General features: G+C 42.4%; 4 protein-coding genes across 14 annotated transcripts; 2 read left to right on the top strand and 2 right to left on the bottom strand.

The window, feature by feature from the left end:
• The first annotated feature begins 531 nt into the window (after window positions 1-531).
• Window positions 532-4,713, top strand: LOC147048820 (cell division cycle-associated protein 7-like). 3 transcript variants are annotated; one of them, XM_085923870.1, is made up of 8 exons: window positions 532-770; window positions 1,033-1,329; window positions 1,433-1,525; window positions 1,642-1,785; window positions 1,859-2,003; window positions 2,113-2,262; window positions 2,352-2,488; window positions 2,604-2,700. In XM_085923870.1, exons 1-8 carry the CDS (start codon window positions 663-665, stop codon window positions 2,631-2,633), a joined length of 1,104 nt encoding a protein of 367 aa, XP_085779996.1. In that variant the 5' UTR covers window positions 532-662; the 3' UTR covers window positions 2,634-2,700. The 3 variants fall into 3 exon arrangements, with proteins under 3 accessions (XP_085779996.1, XP_085779998.1, XP_085779995.1); XM_085923872.1 differs by lacking the exon at window positions 2,604-2,700 and adding an exon at window positions 4,614-4,713 and having other exon boundaries at window positions 533-770; window positions 1,859-1,999; XM_085923869.1 differs by having other exon boundaries at window positions 535-770; window positions 1,859-1,999.
• On the bottom strand, window positions 2,873-8,541 carry sp1 (sp1 transcription factor). 6 transcript variants are annotated; one of them, XM_085923862.1, is made up of 6 exons: window positions 8,462-8,541; window positions 7,834-7,901; window positions 5,676-7,047; window positions 4,947-5,088; window positions 4,654-4,847; window positions 2,873-4,512 (listed from the first exon to the last, which is right to left on the bottom strand). In XM_085923862.1, the coding sequence occupies exons 1-6, from the start codon at window positions 8,466-8,468 to the stop codon at window positions 4,217-4,219; spliced, it is 2,079 nt and encodes a 692-aa protein (XP_085779988.1). In that variant the 5' UTR covers window positions 8,469-8,541; the 3' UTR covers window positions 2,873-4,216. The 6 variants fall into 6 exon arrangements, with proteins under 6 accessions (XP_085779988.1, XP_085779987.1, XP_085779990.1 ...); XM_085923861.1 differs by having other exon boundaries at window positions 7,834-7,916; window positions 8,462-8,518; XM_085923864.1 differs by lacking the exon at window positions 8,462-8,541 and adding an exon at window positions 8,431-8,448.
• A 110-nt stretch (window positions 8,542-8,651) lies between these two features.
• On the top strand, window positions 8,652-14,746 carry LOC147048822 (uncharacterized). Of its 4 annotated transcripts, none has more exons than XM_085923867.1 (10): window positions 8,652-11,243; window positions 11,353-11,395; window positions 11,723-11,763; window positions 12,412-12,451; window positions 12,574-12,597; window positions 12,703-12,911; window positions 13,033-13,469; window positions 13,554-13,613; window positions 13,722-13,776; window positions 13,895-14,746. In XM_085923867.1, the coding sequence occupies exons 1-10, from the start codon at window positions 11,099-11,101 to the stop codon at window positions 13,909-13,911; spliced, it is 1,071 nt and encodes a 356-aa protein (XP_085779993.1). In that variant the 5' UTR covers window positions 8,652-11,098; the 3' UTR covers window positions 13,912-14,746. The 4 variants fall into 4 exon arrangements, with proteins under 4 accessions (XP_085779993.1, XP_085779991.1, XP_085779992.1 ...); XM_085923865.1 differs by having other exon boundaries at window positions 8,652-10,820; window positions 11,074-11,243; window positions 13,033-13,613; XM_085923866.1 differs by having other exon boundaries at window positions 10,886-10,898; window positions 11,074-11,243; window positions 13,033-13,613.
• tarbp2 (TAR (HIV) RNA binding protein 2) lies at window positions 14,245-17,300 on the bottom strand. The gene is made up of 7 exons (XM_085923873.1): window positions 17,081-17,300; window positions 16,493-16,807; window positions 16,086-16,155; window positions 15,894-16,011; window positions 15,669-15,796; window positions 15,379-15,574; window positions 14,245-15,252 (listed from the first exon to the last, which is right to left on the bottom strand). The coding sequence occupies exons 1-7, from the start codon at window positions 17,131-17,133 to the stop codon at window positions 15,095-15,097; spliced, it is 1,038 nt and encodes a 345-aa protein (XP_085779999.1). The 5' UTR covers window positions 17,134-17,300; the 3' UTR covers window positions 14,245-15,094.
• Window positions 17,301-25,622: the final 8,322 nt, after the last annotated feature.

Raw genomic sequence — 25,622 nt, forward strand, 5'->3', positions numbered from 1 at the left:
TCTACAAATTCTAGACAACCTGAGGTGAGAATTGAACCTGAGACCTATGAGGTAGGAACTCCAACCATAATTCCATCATGAAGGTTGTATTAATAATTCCACAATTAGATCTGTGGATTATACCACATGTACAGTACAGTACAATTCCTATACATATGTCATTGTGATTAGAGAGACCTTAAAATTTGAATATCTGAAATTAATACACAAAATCTGACAGTAAAGTAATAGTCAACCAACTCAAAACGAGCAAAACAGACAAATGTCCTATCAGAACTCACCACAAGGTGGCAGTAAATCGCACAATTGTATTGGGCTCGTAAGTCCCACGCCCTACAGAACCCAGTGAGGGTTTAAAAGCACGGCGTCACGAAATGAACCCTAACCCTAAACTGCAACAGAAATATATTATGGGTACAAGTTTAAAAGATGTGTTTGTTAAAATTCCCTGGGTGAAATAACGTGGGCGGTGTGATCATTTTTGCGCTACCCTCAAGCAGACAACAAGCACATTCTTCATCACTTAATCGTCTTAATTGGTGGGCAACTTTACCTGCGGCACTTCCTGTTTCGTCATAATTAAAATGGTGTCACAGACGTCGCGTCGTTGAACGCTCTTTGGCTTTTGTTATTGGGATTTTAAGCACTAGAAAGTTTTCGGGATGTTGCACCTCACAAAGGAACTGGCTGAAACTTTTGCCGAAGACTCTGACAATGACAAAACGTTTTATGGCTTTTGTGAAGATGAACTGAGCGACCACTGTGACAAGGTGCACCATTTTAGTTCCATAGACTTCATTTGATTGTGTGTGTTTGTGTGTGGTTGTCTTCATTTATGTAATTGCTGTTTTTGCTAGTCTGAGTTATGACTTGCAAATGAAAAGGTAGGTATGTGTGACCACAGAGTCAAACAAAAAAATGTGAGTACTAAAATTGAGTGTAGAAAAAAGAAGAACAATTATAACACCTAGAAGTTGTTGTATAATATAATATAGTGCATTGAAATGAAACTTGTTTGCTTCTACCATGCAGAATAGTGACCTGGAAGATGAATATGAAGGTCCAAATGGAGGCCAGCATTCTTGTGTTACCTCCAAGCAAGAGAATGCCAAAATGTCAAAAACCTTCAGGTTGAGGGTGGCGCTCCACTCGTCTCTGACTGACCACAACTCCGATGATGATGATTCTGTTGTTGATGATGGAGAGGAGGAAGAGGAGACCCAAAACAGTCACGTTGAGGTTGGATCTGTTCATTTGGAAGAACCAGAGGATGTGTCAGATTCTCTCCTGGTGAAGAGAGAGCGAAACATCAAGGCAAACAAAGCCATGGTAAAGTTATTCAGTTCACTTACAATTGATCATAAATCTGGAAGTCACTGCAGCTGGAATTAAAAAGAACCTGCTGTGTTTGATTTGCTTTGTGCTGCAATAGTTGGCTCAGCTCATGGCAGACTTGGAGAAGATGTCTGGAGGCACCAGTCGTCTGAAAAAACAAGAAGCAAAGCAGCCCAGTGAAAAAACATCTGTGAGTAGACAAAGAAGAAATACAATTGTATCCTTTGTGAAGACAATTATGAATTGTGCAAGTGTATCTAACATGTTGTGTCTTTCAATGACTATTGTGGACAAACCTGTCCACAGCATCCACCTCGCTTGATGCGGGAGTCCAGGAAGAACCCGGAGCAGGTGTCCCGCCGACGGACCCGCTCCATGGGCCGATGCGAGGACCTTTGTGACGCACGAAAGGACGAGCTCGAGCACAGCTTGGAAGAAGAGCTTCTCAAGGTAGTTTCTCTTGTCTCGATAGTGTCTCCAAATTTTCGCACGTTCATATTATGTAATTTACATTGGGTTCCAGGTGCGGCGAGCTCCGCAGCGTCGTAGCACCCCACGGCCCAATCCCAACCCTCATGTGATCCGGCCCGTGGACGACATCACGGAGGATGAACTTCAACTGGTGGCCAACCACATGACAGACAAAATCTACAACAGAGTCACCGTAGGTTCGCGCTAGAGGTGTCAAAATGAATCAATGAGTCAACAGCAAATTGATTATCAAATGAATTATTATGAATTAGTACGTATTAATGGAGCTTTTTTTTTTTTTTTCAGGGCTCCACATGCCACCAATGTCGGCAGAAGACGATCGACACAAAGACATGCTGCCGGAGCGAGGGCTGCCGAGGTATCCAGGGCCAGTTCTGCGGGCCATGTCTGAGGAACCGATACGGAGAGGACGTCAAGACGGCGTTGCTGGATCCGGTTAGATCCTCCAACATAACATTGACTTTATATACAAAAGTCCTAAACTGTGTTGGTGATTTTTTTTTTTTTTGTGTGTGCACACTCAGGAGTGGCAGTGCCCTCCCTGCCGAGGCATTTGCAACTGCAGCTTCTGCCGGCAACGAGAAGGCCGCTGCCCCACCGGCATCCTGTTCCCCCTTGCGCAATACCACGGCTTCTCGGACGTGCACTCCTACCTCAGCAGGTACCTTTCATCAATTGAGGTTAACAATGGTACAGATGTGTTTTGTAGGTTATGAAGTGGATGCTGTGATTTAGCTCGAACTTAAAATGTGTAACACAAACATCTCATCTTTCAGTCTCCGCAACAAACTGAAGAGCGATGGTGACGACTTAGACATGTGAACTTGGGAATGATTGTTTTAGTTTTTACCAAATAAAGTTTTGTTTCTTTTATGGTTGAGTTGTACTTTAAGTGGGAAATAAGTACATAAAGTAAGAGAATAATGATTTTAATCCAGCTGTTTGCATTTGCAGTAGTATACAATATAAAATCCCTCATTTTAACAGGCAGTGGGAAGAAAAAGAGCACTTGTATGAGAAAAAGAAAGAAAGCCTGACACATTGGGACAAAGGAAGACATTCTCACAGTGGTGATGAGTATCCTCTTAAATTGACCTGTTGAATAATACACTGAGCAACTTAAGCGCAAACTCGCCGCGTCATGCCAATGACTTTGTCCAGTTAAAACTCAACAAAAGACACGACCGCTCTTCATTTCCGCTTATTCGTGTGAACTTTGGTCTGAGCATTTGCGCCGTACAGCTTTGAACAAAAATATTTCACAAATAAAAAAATTAACTCCACAAGGCAAAGTGTCAGCTGGTACCACAGAGTGGGGAGATGAAAAGTTCTTGGAACATAATGATCGTACACAAATGCATCGTTCACTTGATCGACATACACCAACAAAACTCATAATATGATTAAGATTGTGCACAAGAGGCAAACAACTAAAAAGGCAACCTCTCACAATCAATAAGGACCATTCTGGCCTCTGCTAAGATTGCTGGGATTTTCTTTCTTAGCAAATATATATTTATATATATATACACTCAAAAGTTATTTTGCAATAAAACAATCAATCCTAGCACTTGAACTTGGCTGTGTACCTAAGCATGTTAAATAATTTCATTCGTCTCAGCAGTCACAGTTACCGTAGTAAGGATGATGTGGAAAATCCAGTTCTCCCAAAGAAAAAAATAATAAATGCTTTATTTGGCATTAAAGATGGATTGAATGTAGTTTTGAAACCGGTCGAGTGTTGCAGAGCAAATGGCTGAAACAAAATAAAACCACCTTAAAAGGTAAAGGAGAGTCAAAAATTGTCTTGCAATACGCACGTACTCACTCAAAACACTGCAGTGTAAAATGTGATGTTTTTTTTCCTGCTAAATTTGCACTCTTCAACCATATTTAGCACAATATTGTGTTTAAGACCAGTGGGGGTGCTTTCACATTACTGTATTGTGAAGGATTTTTTATTTATTTTTTACTTCCCCCTATGATTCATCATAATTTGACTTGCGAGTCAGTTTGGCAGTGAGAGTAGGGCTACTCAAACATAAGTAAGATGGGTCATATGTTCCTAGAAGTAAAGCGTATGTGTCATTTCAGTATCCGGGATCTTGTTTGAGAATCCTGCGCTACAATTTTCAGAGCTACGTGATGTAGTACAAAACATGATTTGAAAAAATTGTGCTTTTCATTGTGCTGAACCTTTGTAGGCCGTTATTGTTGTAGAGACGACGGTTTACAATTTCGGTCAATTTATTGCAGTTCCATTACGGAGATGATTGTAGTCGTGGGGCCATGATGATTTCTGTAAACAAATAGGCAACGAAACCTTTCAATCTAAATGCATAATCTTGTTTGATCAATGTCTGCGGTCCCTGAATGCAGCGTGCTCCTCTTAGTAGTTGCCGTTGATATGATTCAGGTCCACCTGCACCATGTTGATCCCGCTGCTGGCGAGCCGAGCTAAGCTCTCCGGGGAGAGCGTCTCCATGGTGACTATGGAGTGCTGGTCGCCGGCCGACATGCCCTCGTCCTCCGGGGATTGGGCGGCGGGAGGGGTGTCGGAAGCGGCGGCCCCGCTGTTGCTGGGCACTGCCACCTTCTTGTTGAAGTGGGTTTTGATGTGTTTGGAGAGGTGGTCGCTCCGCATGAAGCGCTTGGGACAGTCCGGACAGGCAAAGCGTTTCTCACCTTGGGCATGGATGAAGACAAATATGCATCAGAATGTAGCAAGTGCTCAATGAAATGTGTAGAACAATGCATTTTGAGACTAATATTTGGTCTTTTTTCAGGCCATGGCCAAAAAATGGTCATGTTTCATCCTCCTCTCACCTGTGTGCGTCCTCTTGTGACGCTGGAGCTCGTCGGAGCGTGTGAAGCGCTTGCCGCAGAAGGCCCAGCTGCAAACGAAAGGCCGCTCGCCCGTGTGCCAACGCAGGTGAGCTCGGAGGTGTGACGTCTTGCCGTAGATTTTTCCACATCCCGACATGTGGCAAATGTGTTGCTTTTTTTTGGTTGGGTCGCTGCTTTTTTGGAGGCACAATATGCGCGCGCACACAAAATCAGCCCATTAGTGTCAAGAAAATGGTAGTTGGAAAGTGTTTGGGTTTAGGACCATGACGTACCGTGCTTCCCCGTCCTTGCAGAAAGGGCAGGTGCAGGCCTCTCTGCGGTTGCGGCGTCCCTGCGACGGCGGACTGATGTCCTCGTCGTCGAGGGCTGCGCTGTCGTCCAAACCTTCTGTGCCTGTCTGCAACGTTTGGTCTCCTGCACAGTGTTAATGATAAACACTTAAGTTTACAACCAAATCTGTAAATCCAAATTTTCAATTTCCTGACATCCTTTTCAATAGTGAACAGTTTATCTCATTATATGAGGAAAACTACGAATGAAGTCATTTGAATAGTTTCATTTAAAAAGTTTAACACTGACTCTAGCTAATCTACACAGTCAAATGCACTGTGCTCAATCTTTGCAAATCTAACGGGAGTAATGTTTGCGACACAGCGACAGGAGGAGTCAAGTTACACCCTGTCCTTGTCCTCCACAGAACTTGTGGTTGAGCGTGATGACGACACAATTGATGACCCACATTGACTCGGTCGTTGGAGTAGTTTGACTGGTTGTGCCGGTGATGTCATTTGCACACAGGCAAACAAACACCCATTAGTTTTTTGATGTACAGAGAATCAGAAAGTAATTGCATTGGAATGAATCTACTCTCAGATCAATTTGTGGCCATCTTTAAGGCGAAGGGAAAAAAAAAAAATTGAACTATTAATTTGCAAACATCTGCTTCTACTTTGGGTAAAATAAAAGAGGTGCATGAATGAAGGAGATCCCCTGTAACTGACCTGCTTGGCTCGTGAGGGTGATGGGAACGCTCTGGAGCTGGTGCATCTGAAGGCCCGATCCTCCGAGCGTGTTGAGATTGATGGTCTGGAGTCCAGGGATTTGCACGGTGTTTACCGACACTCCTCCGGTGGGGGGGGCTCCCTGAGTCTGGCCCAATGGGGCCAGCGTGATCTGCGCCCCCGCTGGACTCTGGATCTGCAGAGTCTGCCAGCTGACCTGGCCGTTGGGCCCGACTGTGCGCAACAGGATAGGGCTAGTGTTTGGCATGATTTGAAGGTTCTGGAGACCTTCCTGGCTAAGAGTCGGTGTGGCAAACACCTGACCGCCTGCCGTTGTGATGGTACTGGCCTGGATGGTTTGGAGGGGCGTTGCCCCTTGGAGGACTTGCTGGGGCTGGATGAGGATCTGTTGCTGCTGTGGCTGCTGCTGTTGTTGTTGTTGTTGCTGCTCCCTGTTGTCCGGCTGTATGGGGACACCGAGAGAAGATGCGCTCTGTTGGTATGTCACCGCCGTGGCTCCGTTACCACTCTGCGCCATGCCGTACGAGGAGGAGGTTGGCGTCGTGACGGTGGACACGCTGGTCAAGTAACCCGCACTGGAAGACGTGGGCTGCTGCTGTACGAGCTGGCTTCCGCTCCCGTCGCCATCCGCTGCTGTTGTAGCGGTGGCTCCGGTGCTGATGGGCAGCAGCGTGATGTTCCCATTGAGCGACATGGGCATATTCGCTAGGAATTGTGTCTGGTTTTGCAACACGCCATTGCCCAGGGTGATATTCTGGAGGGGAATATGCCCCTGAATGAGACTGGGCATGGCGATGATGTTTCCAGCCGCAGTTCCTCTGTTGGCAGCGGCTATGATCTGCTGGCCATTGGCGGAGGACACGATCTGAAACTGCTGTCCTTGAGCTGTGGCGGCAGCGACCGTGGAATCTTGCTGGCTATGTGCAAACTGCAGCGGTTGACCGTCGACAGTCTGGAATTGAGGAATGACCTGATACTGAATGTTGGGCATCATGCCGGGGATGGCGGTGAGCACCTGTTGGCTCTGCAACGTCGGCGCCTGAGCGACGACATACTGCTGTTGCTGAGTGCTCACGGCCACCGAGGACGTCGGGGACAGCAAGCCTCTGGCCTTGCCGGCCTCGGTTTGTGCGTTCACTGAGTCGGTGGTGACCGTATTGCCGCACGATGACGCCTGCACGCTGATGGGCACAACCTGCCAACCGTTGGCATTGGAGGTGAATACACCTTGACTCATGTCCAGCTGCTGTTGCTGCTGTTGTTGCTCCCCGGGAGAGTCGCTCTCTCCCGGGGTGTCAATGCGACTGCAAGTGGCCGCAAGCATAGCCAGTGGAGATGGCTGCTGAGAGTCCTGAAAAGGGGAGGAGGGGGAAATATACAAAAACACAGCGATAAAGGAGTTACAACATGTAGCTTTGTAAATGAGTGACTGTCATTACTGCTACAGCGGAATCCCTCAAAGGGGGTACAAATTGTTGTCCAATCAAAGTCTTATAAAACAAATATGGCCAAAAGGTTGGACAAAATTAGTCCAGTGGTGCCTTGATTTATGAATTTATCGGGTGATCGAAATGAATGGATATACAATTAATCTACCAACATGTTTTTGTTTTTTTAATAAGAAAAACGCTCTACATGTTAGTGCTTAATACAAATAGCCATGACAAAATGAAATAGAATCTCAAGAATTTTTATGCAATCCTTCTTTTTGATTTTCATCAATTTAGAAGAATAAAAAAAAAGAAATTTTAATGAGCTATACGAGGGGAGGGGTGGGCGGTACGGGAGTGCCCGCATTTCTCTCCTCTCTCCCCCCATAACACAACAACGGCCGGCTCGGCCTCCCCCTGCCCCCAATCCCACCCATTTAAAATGCGGCCCTATAAACTCTCAGGGCTCCGGTGGACACCGCCTTCCCCCCCTCCCCCGCCGATGCCAGCCAAATGGGCCGAGCGAGAGGCTCCGCGAGCGAGGGGGTTTGCCGGCAACACCCCGTTTGTGGGCGAACTTTACCTGCCCACGTCCCCACCCCGAGACATGTGCTCCGCAGAGAGAAACAACACACAGCTAAACAATGAAAATCGACACACAAACCTTTCACACAACAATAACCACGGTTGAAATCGGGTTGACCTACTTGTGAATTTCTCTTTTGGCCGAAGCCTCCGCCGCTCTCCACCGCGGCCATTTCACCCTGCTGTTGATCTGCGGAAGAAGACTCTTTTAAAAAAAAAAAAAAAAGATCACTTAAGACTTTTAACTCCGTCGTTGTGTGCGTGTGGCGGAAAAGACGTGGCAACTAATCGCGATCTATTTGCCGCAAAATACACGGTTAATACTTGACGTGACATTCATTCAGACGACAAATGAAGCCATATTACATGCCACAAGTGCTCGAAGGGAGCTAACAAGCTATTGTATTAGCAGCGCTAACGTCAACCTAAACTACAGATCAAGTAGGGCATTTATCCACAGATCTTTACGCACAAACTAGTTGCCAACTCCTGAAGTGGTGATCGTTAATAACCTTTCATCGGAGTGTAAGAAAAGCGTTCACCCAATCCGCGACAAGGGCCAGCAAAGTATCTCTCTCTATTTAACTGCAGTGACTAGAGAGCCGCAGAAAAGCCAAAGGAAATACATACTTTTTACACAGCATAAAACTTTGTAAACGACCATACTTTCATAACGCTGTCTACTTGGCGGATAAATGTTTCGTCTTGTGGAGACTTACGACTTAGGGGGAGGAAAAAAAGTTGACTTACTGCTCATAATGTTCAAGACGGGAGGAGTTTCTCTTCTTTTTCTAGTTGACAACTTTTCCCAACTTCACACAAACTTGTCGCCTCCCCTCACCCACCTATGAAGGAGAAGGGAGAGGGTGCGCTTGATTTAAGTCACAGGGACGCCTGCTTTGCCTCTTGAGCGTTCCACATCCAACTAGTTCCCATTCAAATCATTACTGGTAGATGTGTCTGTCCTTTGAAGAGTATTAAGAGTATCTTACGACTTTTTTTTCACTTCCCACATTTAGAATATACATATACAAACGTCAAACTGTATCTTGTTTCATTATTATTTTCCTGTTTGATAATGTAATAGCCCAAATGTCAAAAATAGTAAACTGCAGTGAGATCTTGAGGAATTGAGATTTCGGGGTGTTACGAGACAGAACAAAATGGATTGCAGTGACATGGAGGAATGGGAACCATGGAGCAGAAATGAAAAATGCAACAGTTTTGGTTAAGCAAGACACCCCCGGGGCTTTCATGGTCTCGACATAATAGCTTGATGGTGTTGAAAACATCAATTGATAAAGAAAAAAAAACTACTTTGGGTGCAGTTGTGTTAAATATTGTGCCAAAGTGCGTGTTTTATAGTGGACATTGTATTATTTTTGTTGCACATTTCAGAGGCTGTACTTTTTAATGCTTGGCTATACTTACACTTAATACAGTCTTGCCACCTTAGTTAATTGAGTTCAAAAACTTTTTATGCTATGTTTATTGTTGTAGTCATCTTCAAGATCTCATGTTTGTACTAATCTGTGTGAAAATGTACTTTTGCAGAGCTGATCGTTTTACGCCCTACTGTAGTTTTATTGCATTGATCAAAACTGACTACACACTTTGGGCTTGAAGCATAAACTTGTGCTGTTTTTGTAGAAAAGAAGCGCACCTTTATTACAACTGATTGCCTTTTACACCAATAGAGAGCGTTTTATCAAGTCGTTTCCGGAACAACTCGAAATCCTCTAATATTATTGGCTACTAGTCGAAAAGAAGGCGGGTCGAATACGTTAGGTTGCGCCTCTTGAGTAAGCCAGAGGTGGGATTTCTTGTTTTCGCCTCGCAAAAGGCGCCATGTTAATTGGTCACACTTAATACTGTTAGACTTCCCCCTTGCATAAACATGTTCGACTTTTCTCGGCTGGGCAGCGAAAGATTGATGTGCATGTAAACACGGAATTGGGCGGGTGTGTACTGTGGAAGGCGGGCTGGTTATTTTCAGTCTTGCCTCCGTGGCTGCTAGCCACTCCCTTGGTGGCGCCCTGTGGGCTGGAAAAAAGCGCGGAGGCGGTCGGGGGGCGGCCATGGCTGAAGAGCGAGGACAGGCCTGAGACACGCCGGGGGCAGGGAATGGCTCTCTTGTGGGAGGGTTTTTAGATGATTCCGCCGTGCGAGGGGGCTGTCAGTGTAGCAGCACATGTGCCCACGTAAACAAAAGCTATTACTCTGCACAGTTACCGGCGGTTCCGTAAAGGCGTCGGCGAGGAACTCGCGAAAATGTATCATCGCGATATTTTGCTTCTGCTACGACAGAAGTATCGCGATACGATGATTGCGCAATAGTTAAATCAAGAGAAAGTACAGTCTAAAAAAATCACAAGACAACACAGAGGAAATCTTATTTTTATCCAATGAGAAATAGTAACAGTGAATATTTACTGTCCCCTCAAAATAATAGTCATACAAATGTGACCACTCAAAGCAGCATTCCATTCATACCTGTGTATATTTTATATTGAACATTACTCAGAACCAAATCACACACATGTAGGCTTTTAAAGAGAAATGTCAGCCAAAGTTCTTACAAAGAAATCTTGCACCCATTATCAATTCATTCCCAACGATGCTTTCTTTTCATTTGGAGTTTCTCATGGCTGCGCTGATAAGCATTGGAGATATTTTTTTCCCATCAGATTTTGGTCTCTATGTTTGGCCTCATGTTCATCTTATTTCCCAGGGCCTCGAGGATTAGTCGTGCAGGTTGTTGTTGTCACATCAACTACAGTATATTAACAATGAGCCTGATTGTTTAACCACTGCTCCTGATGATATTTAAAAGGGCTTGTTTTTGTCATGTTAAAAGATAAATATTGAATCTATATTGTAACATTGAAAATGCCCATGATGATAAGTGTCACTTATCTCTGCAGGATGTGCGGTGGTGACCGTCCCACGCAATGTGTCAGTTTTAGATGCTCACTTCCCCCCAGCGTCTATCTAATGTGACTTGTAAACTGATATAGAAGGCCAAAATGGTGAATTATTATCGCGAAGAAGCGTAAACGTCTGGAGCATGCAGCGTGTCAGCTGGGCTAAGATTGCAAACATCCTTCGGGTAAGTTCAGTTTGACCCACCAGGAGATGTAAAGCGAACATATACTATATGCCTCAAAAGGAAATGTCTGCAATTCAGGTAATGTTGCTTTTTACCTTAAAGTCTTGAAATTTATGAGCAGTCGATACAGTTTTTAACATAGATTTAAAAGCATTTACACTCTGGGAGGACTTCAGTTCAATTGGCAGGAAAGCGCAACATCATTCAATTGTTTTCTGCAAATCATCTTAAGCTGCTGTTCCTGTATTTTAAGGATCTCATCAACCACTCTGACTTCAATGATGGAAAATCTGTCCTCTACTGACAGAAGGCAAAGGTGGGCCAGTGGAGGTCAACAGTGCTCCAACCTGGAAGAAGTGGCTCCTCTTTACAGATTCCTCTCAGAATCCCTATCAGATGATGACGACGATGTCTTTGCAGACGGTTAGTGTGAAGGGTGGTTTTCTTAAACCTACCAATAAGTTTCTGTCATACAGTAAAAATGTCATTCCCGAAAGTACATATTGTGTGTGTATGTGTGATTTTTTTATAGGATGCTTAGCAGAAAAAGCTGAATTCTTGCAGCAGAACCGCGGGTAAGTCAGCTCTGTTTCAACTGTATTATTTTGTACCTGTGCCTGAGTTTCAATGAATGCAAACCTATAGAAAGCCTCTAAGGTCATATGTTAATAACCAAAGCAGGAAGTCCGCATACTGACTCGAAATGACGTCTTTAAACATAAATTAATTCATATTCAAAATGAAGAGCCGTTTGAGCAATCAAATGTGGTTTCAAACTTGCTTGATCTTGATGTTTATCAACATGAGGAAACCACTTTATCAGAAACATTGCGCAATACCAGCTGAATGTTTGCGTATGCATCGCGCGGATGGCCAATGCAAGATGTGAATGTGTGTTGCAGGTTGGAGGCCTGCTTGCATAATGACTCTCTTTGGGGTTTGGGTATGTGCAGGACTGTACATTCATGCGCTCTATATTTTATGGTCAAAGTAGCATTATTATTATTATAAGGAAGTCATGTGGGGTTTTTTTTCTGTTTTTTTTTTCTTTCATTTCAAATATCATCATTGCTTAGAACAATATTCTATGTCCAGGCTAAGTTTTTTCAGTGTTTGCAGATTAAGTCATCCGCTTGTGTTTAGGCCAAATAAATAACATTGCTTTGGCTTCCTCTAGTGGCATCATGGTGCCAAGCAAGCATTCTCCAATGGTACATGAAAGTATTACTAAATAAAAAATACCAATACAATTTACAACATTTTAACATGTAATACAATCGAACATATTAGAATACAGCTTGTAGGTCCAGTACAGAATATGTTTACCTACTCATGAGAAGTATATATTTTTAAGTCCATCACATTTTTTGAAGTTGTTAGATCTTTACAAGACACGGTTATCAGGTTAGCTGTAATTAAAAACGAAATTTATGACCATCATTTCCATCATTTCTAGCATGTCACGGGCTAAATGTTAAAGTGACACACACACACACACACACACACACACACACACACATGCAGCAGCACTTATCTTACAGACACACAATGACATTCCTTCCTTTTTTTTGCATTCCAAAATACATTTCAGATTCAACGTTAAGTGGCGGACATGTTCCATCCAACGTGGGGTGAGTGAGAAATGCTGTCTGTTGTTTTTGACTGAAATGATCTCATACTTTTCTAATTGAACGGAATCATTCCTTGTCCTCGCTTTAATTTTTTTTTCTTGTATTCCATGACAACTCTGAAGACTTGCAATGCACCCTTCCACCAAGTAATGACCAAACTCTTTGACTTAGCATGCTCAATTAAAATCAACATTCGCACATCCTTTATGTTGTTTATGACAAGTGAAAAACCTCATTTTTCCTTACGTCAGGGTTCCGGAGGTGCTCCGGTCACGTTCAGTGGATGCCGAAGAGATCCTGTGGCAGTTGGGCTTCGGCTGCGACGACCCGCAGCCCACTGTGCGCGTTCCCCCTCGCTTCCTTTCCTTCCCCTCTCAAGCTCGGGGTATCAACTTCCGCCTCTTCTTGGAGTCGCAAGTTCGACGGATACGTGAAGAGGACCCTAGCCTGTGTATAGCAAGTAAGACAGTGTCATGGGTTTTGATTATTTCCCATGTGGTAAAGTGGTTTTGAAACAAAATGAATGAAATTCGATTCAAATTAGTTCCATTAAATCACAAACTTGCCATCTTTTCCCACAGGCCGTTTCAGACAAGTCCAAGCTCTGACCGCAATGGCCAACGCATTCTACTCGCTGTACTCGCATGTGTCCGGCACCCCCCTGCTTAAAGTCGGAACGCCCCAGTTCACCTTGTCGCCGCCCACCGAGAGCGTGAGGAGCAACCTGAGGAGCAGCGTGAGGACCGAGCCGCGCTCCCCCGTTGAGAGGCTCAAGGATACCGTCTCCAAAATGTGCCTCTACACCTCACCTAGGACAAGGTCCAGCCTACCTGATATGGACAATCCAGTACCCCAGCAGGTCCAGAATGAGTTTAAGAATGTACTGGGAGAAGAAGACTGCAGTTTGGCAACACAAGTGGTGACAGATACTCATGCCAAGCAAAATGATAGTGTCACAATAGAGGATGAGTTGGAACCCATTGGCACGGTAACCTATGAGATAATCAATCCAAAGATAGTTGAGTGTGTCCGTCAAGCAAACGTCTTCCCTGAAGTGTCTTTAGATGTCTGTCAATACTCAATTGATATCTGCCATGCAAAGATTCCAAGATGCATCAACGACCTCAAGAAGTGTGACGAGGGGCTCAACATAGAATTGGAGGTTTGTAGACCTTTGTAATTGTTTTTTTAAGGTGGCCTGTGATTAACTAATGTAATGACCAGTGCTTGACCACTCTGATTATTGACATGTTCCGTTTGTTTCCAACAGGTGGATTTTGTAGAAGAGGAAGAAACAGCAAGAGAAACAACTCAGCAACTTAAAGGTACACTTTGAAATGTTTTAGTCACAAAGATAATTTACGCAGTGAAGCTTTCTTCCTAACTTCAAACTCAAAAGGTGATGTTCTATAGCCTGACTGCTTCCATGCTGGGTCTTTATAGGTGGTGAGATTGGCTGATGAAGAAACTTCAGACAAAGACAACAGATGTTAACTTCAATGAAGCCATTTGGGAAGAAAAACAGCAACGATGCTCTTGACGATAAATGACGGGTGAAGCAACCTAAGCTAAATTACTGGACAGTTTTTTTAAATAATTGAACTCATACGCATTAAAGGGTAAGTTGGTTTTTTTTGCAGTTTTTAGGTAATATTTATCAAATATTTTTGCATCTTCTGTGTTATTTAAACATTTAATTTACGCAGTCTAATTTATGAGTTTGCAGAGAAAATATTTTTATGTAACATGAAATGAATTTCTCTAAACACATTTTGATGATGAATAAATTTCACTTGTATGCATACAATTTTCCAATTTATTACAACAGTAACAAGTTGCAAAATAGTTAAGTGCAATAGAATTCGGTCATTTTAGCAACAAAATTGATTTGGACTACAGTACTGTGTTTTTATGGTCCCCAGGGGGTCTATTAAAAAAATGGGAAATAATACTTAAAGATATTCATTTAAAAAAAGCAACACTTTAATACGATTTTCCTACACAAGTGCAGCAGCACACAGAATGCTGGAAAACTAAAAAAAGAAAAACAGATACAAAAGAGAAATATCATTTGTTGAAGACTATATTAAAAAGTAATCTCCAACATGTATCTCATTTGAGGGAATTCAATTTTTTTTTCAGCTCTGTCAACAAGTCGTGCGTTCAAATAGGTATAATAGGAATATTCCACATTATTGTCCCAATTGTCCTTGACAAGGCAACAATTGTCAAGTTTAAAATGTGGCCACTGTCCCAAGTGCTGATTTTAAATAAGCTGAATAACAACTGAGACAAATCATTACCAGGACCAAAAAAAAAAAAAAAAAAACACTTTTCTCAGCTTTTTCCTAATTTATCATGTTAAAATTGCTAAAAATATATTCAGCAGTGTCCCAGTGTGTGTAATCTCTTTGACTTAATCATGATGAGAATCCTTGATAGCTGCTCGATGGATATATGGATTTGTAGCTGAATACGTCCGTGTTTTTTTTTTTTTTTTGTCATAAAATGTGTGAGAGAAAATGTACATTTGGGGTGATGTACATCTTCACTGGTGGCATTTAGACATGAAAAAAAGCAAATTTTTCCAAGATTTCTTCTGTAAAAATGAGAGGTATTTGGCGTTGTCCTCATCCATGACCGTCACTTCGCCCCGGCCATGATTTTGAGGTACTGAAGTGCATTGTGGGCGGCGTTGGCACGAGCGTCCTCAACGTTCATGGCAAATCCGTGGCATACTGTGATAGGTTGTGTAGACAGCTCCACAAGACACTGGCAGCGGCCGCTCAGGCTTCGCTCCTCTGAAATCAAAGAGAAAAGGTTCATTTTTAATTTTTTGGAATGTTCTCAAAGTCACTTGTGATAGTATCCGTCTTAACTAAGTCTTAACCAAATGAAGCACTATCGAAGCCCCACGCACGCAATACCTAGGTCGAAGTAGCTGACTTCAAAGCACTGCTCAGTCGACAGATCCTCAAGCACCGAGCAGAAGTTGGAGTCGTCGGGCAGTCCCAACGGGTGAGTGCGCAGTTGCAGAATCTTCTCACCGGCTGAGTTCCTCAGCGCGTCCCAAGTGCAGCTGTAGCTTTTATTCTTGCTAGACTCCGCCCTGCTCCCTGCGTGCTGTGCAACAGTATAGGTCATAATTCAAGGAAAATAACATATTACTGGTTCAACGTGCACCTCGTATATACGCATGCTTTTTCATTTCGCTCACCATGTTGAATGTGTCATCTTCTACATCACCATCGTTGTTGGTCCTCAGGTCCACCGGGACGTCGTGTATCCGCGCTAGCATTTTGGCAGCTGCGTTTCTCTTGGCTAGCTTTTTAGACGTACCACTTCCTGATTCAAAAACAGCAGACACATTTTATTAAGATGGCCACTCACTGGCTCGTTTTTACAAATTATTGAGATCCTGTGTTGAGTGTTGCGTTTGTACCGATCTCCATAAATTTCTCCACTCTGCAGGTCATCGTAAATTCCTTGCGATGCGCCGGACCGGACTCTTGCGTCACTGTATATTCTGGTAGACGCCATCCCTTCTGCACCACTAATTCCTGAAAGACAAACACAACATAATCACACAAGTGTTTGAATGTATTTAGCTTCTTAGTCCAGAAAGGGAACAAACCTGCAGAGCTCCTACGGGGTTACATTCTGATTGCTGCGAAGTGACTAAAGTCTTCATCTCGCATGGGGAGCTGCATACAAGACCGCAATGTCAGAAACAGGCTCACCTCTGATACCCACAAAGGAAGAGACACAACATCACCAGAATGATTTTCAGATTTTTTACATATCAAGAATGAAGCCCATGGAAGACAATCATGGAATCAATCGCACTAAACATTGTTGAAGTCCATTGGTGGAGCAGCAATTTATCGACATTTTAGAAACTTCTGAAGCGAGGTGCGTGTTTCCAAAATTAACATGTTTGCAACAATTGCGTTTTCATGTGAAAATAATCTAAGAATTTATTATTCTTTTAATGCATAAAGTATCAACAGAAAATGAGATTCGCTGTGTATTGTAACTGACCTATCTTCATCCACAGGCACATCAACTCCGACAAATGAGTCTCCTTCAAGACCAAAACCTATGGGACCTGCAAGGTTCCCCTTGAGCATCTTCAGTGCCGCCTCGGCCGCTTTGTGCTTGGCCGCCTTCTTGCTGGGGCCTTGGCCCGTGCAACTGATCTCTCCCACGGAGACGCGGAATGTGAAGTTGGGCTGGTGAGCCTGTCCCTCGGCCTTCAGCAGGTCGTATACCGGGGTCTTTCCTATCCGCGTTCCATATTCCTGCAGCAGACTAATCGGCGTCTTTCCGGGATTCACTGCCAGCATTTGCTCAATACTGGATAGAAGCAAAAGATGATATTAATTTAATCAGCATTCTTAAACTTTACACATACCTTAAAGAACAGAGCATCATTTGAGTCAAGGAAAAAAAACAAGTCTGAGTGACAGGAAGAAGAAAATTAGTAATGGAGTGTAATTGTACACTTCTGCCAATGCAATGCACGATTGAGGATCGCTACACTTTAACAATACAAATCTCTATTAGTCACTAAACAATGTATGTGATGTTTTGACCATGCTGATAGCCTAGCCTGAATGCATTTTTTACCTGGAGCACCCGGAGTTTCTGTTCCAGCTGTCCGAGGCTGTCTCGTCGTTCATTCCCTATTTCAGACGGACAGCGGGTAGGATTCGGATGGCAAGCCCCCCCACCAGAACAAACGCTTCCTTTCATTAGACGGGTTTTCCCAAACAACATGTAAAAACGCAGTCCTTCTTCTCTTTAGCGTCAGAGTTGCTTGGCAGCACAAATATGACGTAGGGTTGAGAACACCTTCTGATTGGTCGGCAGATCTTTGTTTTTCTTCGTCGGGGCACACTTGCCGGCCGGTATTTTTATTTTATTTTTTATTTTTGACGACGACATAGAGATAAAAGTTCATTAAAAATAACTAAGAGATACAGGATGGAAAGTTGTGCATAATGGTATTGGAAAAATTAGTATTCGGTAGACTGTCAAAAGACCCATGGTCATGTTTCCATTGATCCACCAGAGGGCGACATTTATTCATACATCCGAGGTAGCGTGGATTTTGATCTTTTTGAATTATGAAATGCGCCTGAACTCTACTTCACGCGTGTACTTTATTGCATTAAAAACATAGAGTTTATTCTACGTAAATCTTTTTTGCATTGGTATTTTTTTCAATTTTAACTTGCTTTTACAACTTAATTTTTTCTTTTTAAGTTTAGCTTTTGATGAGTGATACCCTTTCAGCTCTCTGTATGTAAAGTAGTAGCTGGATAGGTCGAAAGTTATAAAGTTTAAGTTGTAAGGTAGCACCTCTCTGTTTGCAGCCATATTGAGTCACCCGGCACGCGCTTTCAACTACAAAAGACCTACAAAAAAGAAAAAAATCTAAAACAAATGTTTTCTTACAAATGATCTTATAATAAATACATTTATAATATTGCCATTGTCACATGTTAATCACGCTGCTTTTGGAGAGCTTCTGCTGAATAACCAGCGTCAGTAAAATGGGCAGAACTAGCCACGCTTCTGTGCCGATTGGTCGACAATCATCTTTCCGTGTGTCAGTGGTAATGCCTTGTAAACTCAATTGTGGATTCAAAGCAGTTTGTGTTTCATGTTAGAAATCTAGTTTCTTGTAATTTGAGCAAGCAGGAGCTGGTTTATTGATTATATACACAAATCTTTTAGTGTTGTATTATTTTCCCCTTTCAATCTTGGTACTTTGGATGTGTTTGTGTGCCGAGGTCCCCCACAAAAATTCCCACAAGTTCACAGGCCCCGGCCCAACTGTTGTAGCAGCATTTCCATGAAATATCTCATCTGAAAATTTTCCGCTTTTCCGTCTTTACTCTTGCGGTTGAAGCAAATTAATCCCGCGACACTGTCGAAACGGCGCTGGGCCTTCTGACGGCTTTATCCGTCGGCGTCGGGCCGCCACACACATTCTGCCAAGCGCAACACCAAAATCGAACCAGCCGTGAAAAACGGCAGTCCTTACGGGAGACAAACCGCTCGTTATTTATCCTTTTTGCTAATCGTTCGCCTTGTACGCTCATGTTTCACCGAGGCTTAATTTGCTGGCCTGCTTGTGTTTTTATTGGGTCGGCGGTTAGATCAGCGACTGAATGAGATCAGGAATAAATGCTCGTCTCGCTGTTACGTTATGCCTCATCCAGTGCACGCGCGTGTCCACAAACACACTTTTCCTCCAGCTCGCTTCGGGTTGCCGCACAAGTACGTCTGCTTCCTTTTGTTGCCAAAATCATCAGCAGATAGGCCTCACCCCCAACCCTAACCATCTCCTTCCTCAATATGATGCGTTTCCTTTTTTGTGTGTGTTTTGATCCCTCTCTTGCGGCCAAGCTGCGCTTGTGGCGAGGCTCGGGGTTCGAGTGGCGCTCCCGTATTATTTTTGGCAGCGGCCGTGGTTGGTGGCTGTTTGAGGGGCAAGGAGTCGGGGTGCAGCCCCCCGTCTCCTCAAAACCAAGGCTGTTTAAGGGATTTGCGTCTGAAAAAATTGCTTTGTTAATGATCGCAGTTGCAACGGGGCTGTGAGCGTAAGCATTTAGAGGAAGACTGGCATTGACGTTAACACCTTATATGCACCTTTTCCGTTTGCAGGCCACACACTCAGACTTGCGAAACAGCTCAAAAGAAAATGAACTTAATTTATTTACAAGTGCTCTTATCTAGCTATTAAACAGAACTTTCTACAAATGATGTAATAGTAGCAATGTAGTGTGGCGAGTTCATATTTTGCTTTGGCCTTTGGTGTCACGACACAATCACAGTGGTTGGTATTAATGACGCACTTCACTGCACTTTTTGCTTCACTGTCGCGTCAAAGGTGGAATACCGCTATCTAATCTGATCCCGATTCCATGCCTGGGTCCTTTATAAAGAACCGTAACCCAGGAAAAAAAAAAAAAAAGGCGGAAAACCTCGGTTTCAGCCAGGGAATATTCCATCAAACGAGACGTAGCGCTTGCTGAGGCAACATACGGTGTCAGACACGTCACTCCTCCTTCCTCCATTCAAAAATGATTTTCTTCAATTCTATTATTGGCCACAGATCAAGAGAACGTTATTACCCAACATTATTTATTTATATATGCAGGACAGCGATGTGTGGAAGTGCATGTGAATGTGTGTGTAGTATGTGCTGCTGAGTGGCATGTAATTGCGTGTGTGTGTGTGGAAACCACAAAAGATATTTCAATTTCTTGAGAATATTAAATAAACAAAGCCAAGCGCAGGCTGCCAGTGGCTTCAGGGTGGATGGGGTAGCGGCAAGGCCTGGTGGTGGTGGTGGTGGGGGGACGTTGTGGCCGTCGCTCAGGGGAGGGGGGGGGGGGGGTTGAGGCTGCTCACGGTCCGGGCCCCCGCCGGACACACTGGCGCCTCCTCGCGCTGGAGGACTTCAGAACCACCACACTCGTCTCCACCAAAACCCTGCCAAGTCCGACTCCCCGCTCCTGCTTCCAACCGCGCTGCTCCCGTTCCAGAATTTGACTCTCACTGTCGCTTCTTTTTTTTCTTTTCCTTCTAATTGCTCCAAACCACCATTCTGTTGTCTCTTTTTGTTTTATTTGTTTATTTTTCAGGAACCGTCTATAGAAAACATTGAAACTCCAGATGCTTTGTGCCGGACTATATATTTTCCATCTGCTGTCTCTGTGACAAGTTTGAAAGGAAATTAAGAAAAGTGTCGAAAAGTTAAGGTAAATAAGTACGATGGATTAAAAAAAAAAAAAAGTCTACATACCCCTGTTCAAATGCCAGGTTTTTGTGATATAAAAATGGAGACCAAGATAAATAATGAAGTACTTTTTTTTATAACAACGAAAGAGATTTATTGAAATGGGGAAGAGAAAATAAACTACTGAGATAATGTGCTTGCACAAGTGTGCACACACTCTTAAGGATGTGGCTTTGATCAGAATCAACCAAATCATTTTCAAACATGTCAAATGTCATGACACTTGCCAATGATTAATCCCCAAAAAGTTTAGCCGTTTTAGTAGTAGTAGGCTTTGCCTAAAATTTCCTTAATCAGCTTTTTTTTTTATTCCCCAGAAACTTGACAATTTTGCGCTGACATTGAATGCTATTTCAAACTGTTTATAATACCCTCTGAGGCTTTTTTCAATTCAATTGTAAAGGTAATTCATGTTATGTTTTGATATTATTTATCTTGGCATTTGAACAGACTTTTTATAATGTATGTGTCAAATTTATGTCTTTTTTTCCCCTCTATATGTTCCTATCTATCAGCAGTACCCCCCCCCCCTTAAATCCTCTCTCTTCAAATGTTCCACGGAAGTATTTAGTGGCTTGAGCGTAAGAAAGAAAACAAGAGCTGTTTTAGGCTAAACGTCACTCACAATCCAGTCAAGATAGTACTTTTTTTTTTTTTTCTTGCGAAGGAAAGAACATTTTATTGCTGTGCTGTAAGGATATTAAGTCAGGACAGTCCAAAAACCTCCATAAGTATTTTTCCAACCATAAGAGGGCCTTAAAGGGAGGAGGGGGGGAGTCTCTGAAATAAATAAACATTATGAATGGAGATATTGAAATGATTAACTAATGGAAGACATTTAAGGAGATAGATAGATAGATATGTGTAGGATATTATCCCGTTATGGTCAAAATGGAACTCATAGTACCAATTATAGCTTCCTAAATAAATATTCATCATCACATTTGTTTTACTAGATGGTAAACCTGAAGGACATTCCCATGGATAGATCATGCCTCATTGGCAAAAATGTTTCTGCTGTCTCTAATTTAACTATGGATGTTCAACATGTCTCGTGTTGTGTCATATGTTGCAATTTCCTTCGCTAAATTTTTTACTCCCTGGAAGTAATTTGTCATCCGGAGGCCATTAAATGGGGAGCAGATTATCTTTTAAAGGGGTGCAGCGTCACCCACAAGCCTCCCGCAGCTGCTTATAAACAAAATGGCATCGTTTAGTGTCGCATTTGGTACGCTGGGCAGTGAGGGAGTAGCTCCCTTTTAAACTTTAAAGGCGGCTTTCGTGTAAAAAAGAAAAAAAAAAGAGCGGTTACATATATATGATTAGCGTCAAAAATATGAGCGGCACTTTCATGATTGATACTGCACGCTGCCACATTAAAATACATGTGAAATAATTAATACCTTGATATAAAAATATTTATGATACAAGTTAGTTTTATGGTGGTGTTTTCTAACCTTGCAACGCGATACCGACTTATCAGTAGTCGGGTGGGAATCGCAGAGTGACACAGTAAGATGCTGTCGCCGTAATTTTTTATATATCTCTCATAATTCGGGTTGCTCGTAAGTCAAAGCACCGCTGGGCAACAAAAAGAGAAACAATGAAGTCATCTATCACGATTTGTTTCCTCGCTTGTCGATCTCAATGATGTCTGCACCTGATAAAGCAATGACAAACAAAGGAGGCTCTATCACACGGCTTGACCTTTCTAGTGCTCTTATGGTTTTCCTCTTTAAGCCTTGTCGCATATTGGACCCCGGGGTCCCCTTATCTCGTCGTTACTGACGGCCTTCTCCGTCCAGCCTCCGGGCATGCCGGCCGGCAGAGTTGCGCTCACACCTGCAGACACCTGTGCTTTTGTTTTATTGTTAACCTGTAAAAGCTCCCTTTTCAGAGCCGGTGGGGGAGTAGTGTGCACCCTAGCCTGTGGCTATGAGAGCACACGCACCATTGTGCCATTGATTCTGCTCTTCAGCTAAGACCACGTAACAGTAAGAAACTTACATTATAACATACATCTTTGATTGTACTGTGTCTTATACAGTACATAAAATTGCATTATGGACATTGTAAGTGTGTTTTATAATTATGTGAATATTATGATGTACAATTTATTTAGAAGGAAGTCTGGATCAGAAATATGTCATATTTAAAACGTGTTCCTATCACAAGAGGTGTTTTTTGTTGTGTCATACATTTAATAGGTTTTTTTTTAACCACTGAAATGCACATAATATCAGGGAGGTAAATTTCATGTCATGAACTTCTGTTTTCATACCCAGGAAACTAGTTGAGAGTGACTCAACAGCGCCTCTGCTGTTTGCATATAAGTACTGCACTCTCTTTATGCCCCAATTCTTTTACGATGCAATTAATTAAGCATCATTTTCACACACTCAACAACATTTCTTAAATAAATCAGCCAAGTCATCGATAACCAATAGGAATTAAATTTACCACATGAAAGTAAAACTATAAGACAGGTCAAATGTTAAAATTGTGCATAAAACATGCACGCAGTTACTCTTCAAGTCATTTATTTTAAGATTTTCAAGGTAACCCAATTTTATTGTTCATGTAAATTTAGAGGTGTTAAGGCTCAACTAATCAGTGTTGGGATGAGTGTTTTGAAAATAAATAAAAAGTCATTTCATTTAACAGGTGTTTCTGGGATCTAATGACATAATGTGCTGGTTTCTTAACAAGTCTGTTTTATTTTTAAATGAAATGGAGCGGAAGTGCACTTGTGGCTCAAACATATGGAAAGAGTGGCCATCTTGTGGTTTTGCCTTTGTGTGTCCCAGCGTGATTATTTTCCTCCTTATGGTTTACACTTAATGTTTCCTGGCCGTTTTAAATAAAACGAGTAAAAATAAAGCTCACCGCCACTGTGGAGGGGAAGAGCGTGTGTTTTAAAAATGTCAGAAAATACTCGTGGTGCTGACCATCTTGTCAAAACCCCCACTCTCCCTACCTCATTGGCCTGACACACCCAAGTCCAAGCCATCCTCAATCACCCCCCCCCCCCCCCCGCTTGCCTTTTATTCTGCGGATTCGACCATGCACCCACTTCAGACCACCATAAACACGGCGCTCCCTGATGACAGAGCCGGCCCCGGGACGTTTTATATAAATTGACCTCAACTACAGCTCATTAGAAGCCCTAAATTGGAACCATGCAGTCCTTTAAGTGTAAATGTTACAACTGGTGAGTCGGTGGAAGATTATTAGAATGTTTCCTATTGCCATAGAATAAAAAATAATATTATCTGGGCTTAATTGATTTTATTTATTTGGCATCTCACCTGCTCGCTGGGTTTACACTACACTGTCCAAATGACACAATTCCAGGTCTTTATACTGCAAATGTATGGAAGCCAATGTGTACTAATCATTTGTGACTGGCAAAAATGTATTTGCATGTAAAAATTTGCATTTAGCCTGCAAGTATGTTCGAATGTACTATTACCATGTACGTTCAAACGTAAAAATAGACCAAAAAAACTAGTTTGTGCATGAAAATACATGATAACGCAGCACAAGAGAACAAGCTCAGTTACCACCAAACTTACTGTTTTTAATTTATTTTGTCTTACTGTAATTATGACTTTTCTTCTTCGCTAGCATAGGTTAGTGACACAGCACTTAGGTCCAAATTTGGTTTATGTCGTTGCCATAGGAATGAAACAAATCATAAACTAAGAACCCCCTTGTAGATTTAATGTCGAAAGTCACGCTACACAAGGAGAGTCGAGATTCAAACTCAGAAGCTCTCAAACGTGAAGCAAACATGATAACCACTACTCACTGTGCTGCCCGAAGAAAATCCCAACTCCCATAAAGCTCAAATTGTAACTCTAACCTTTAAATAAAGTCATATAAACTTTAAATAGGGTAACTCAGAATTGCATACTGAAGACCATTAAGGTTATTTCCTTCAAATCACTCCAGGCCAACAAAACTGTATGTAATGTAATGTAATGCGATTAATTTATTAATTTGCGTTCCATAAGAATGCATGTAAATAGAGAGTTAAATAAAAGTTTATATTGGCAAAATATTTCACTGAGAAATGCAGTTTGAATCCACATCTCTATTTTGGACTCGCTCCTGGGCTTATCTCTATTAAAACGCCCAGCTCCACCCACCTCAAGCATTTTTACTATCATGACAGGAAAGTGGACCTGCGGTGATGGTAGCTTCATGGTATCAAATTATAGTGGTTTTTTTTTTTTCCCCTCCGACAGCCTGCAACACATTACCCTGACGTCACTTGTATCTCCACATCACGTCTGTCATCCTGCTTTACAGCAATTGTCCCTTTTGTTGAAGCATCTGAACAATGCAAGCACTTGCCCTCAGTCCTAATCCTCCCTTCTGTTTTTCTTTTTTTTTTCATGATGACTGATAATTACGCCTCTTAATCTTAAGAGAGGTGCAATTGTTGTTAACTACAGTGCAGGTCCTTGTGTGGTACGAATAGCTCACCTGTGTGCTTTGTTTGTCTTACAAATGACAATGAAAGCTGTTGAGGTGGAAACAAGACAGGAAGTAAAGTCGTTTGTAAGGATGCAAAGAATTCTTTTGAAATATCTTTACTTTTTTTTTTTTTAAAGCACCATAATTGTCACAGAGCAGGACTCTTACATGTACACCATACATGGCCTTCACTATGTACAGTATTTTCTTATTTCACATCAGCCAAAAAGCAAACACTGAAACAGTGCTCACTGTGCATTCTTTTTTTTTTTTGACAGAAGCGCATGGCTTCATTAGGAAGGTTACAATGAAAAACAACATGGAAAATATAATAAACACGTTGAAAAACATCTATATATTGTTGAAAATATATAGTATGTAGCCCTTAATTCATCATTTGTATGGAAGACTTCACAATCAAAAGAATACATACAGAGAAATAGTCAATGTCAAGATCTTTAAATACATCTTAAACTTCCTTGTTATAGCTAATAAATAGTCTTAAATTAAGGCATTTTATTTTATATTTGACTGGCTTCCATTCATCTTGCAAGCCTCGCTGCCGTTACATTTCCCCGCAAGCTGCAACACAACCGGCAATGTTTATAATTTAAGACATAAATTAGATTATTCATGAAAATAGGAATTTAAAATACACACACCAGGAAGCACGATAAAAGACTTTTGACATGACAACACAGTTTTTTTGTTTTTTGTTTTTGGCAACGAGAAGCGTCAAGTCCCGCTGCGTGTTGATTGTTTCAAGAGCGACGACTGAAGTATCAAAGTACAGCTGCGAATCAGATATGTGCGGAAGGCTCCGTCAAAAGCCCGCCATCTTAACCAAAACGTCTCGCTCTCAAACGACTCGTCTTG

This window comes from Syngnathus leptorhynchus, chromosome 11 (assembly GCF_054491065.1).
Source record: "Syngnathus leptorhynchus isolate UIUO chromosome 11, UIUO_Slep, whole genome shotgun sequence".
NCBI lineage: Eukaryota > Metazoa > Chordata > Actinopteri > Syngnathiformes > Syngnathidae > Syngnathus > Syngnathus leptorhynchus.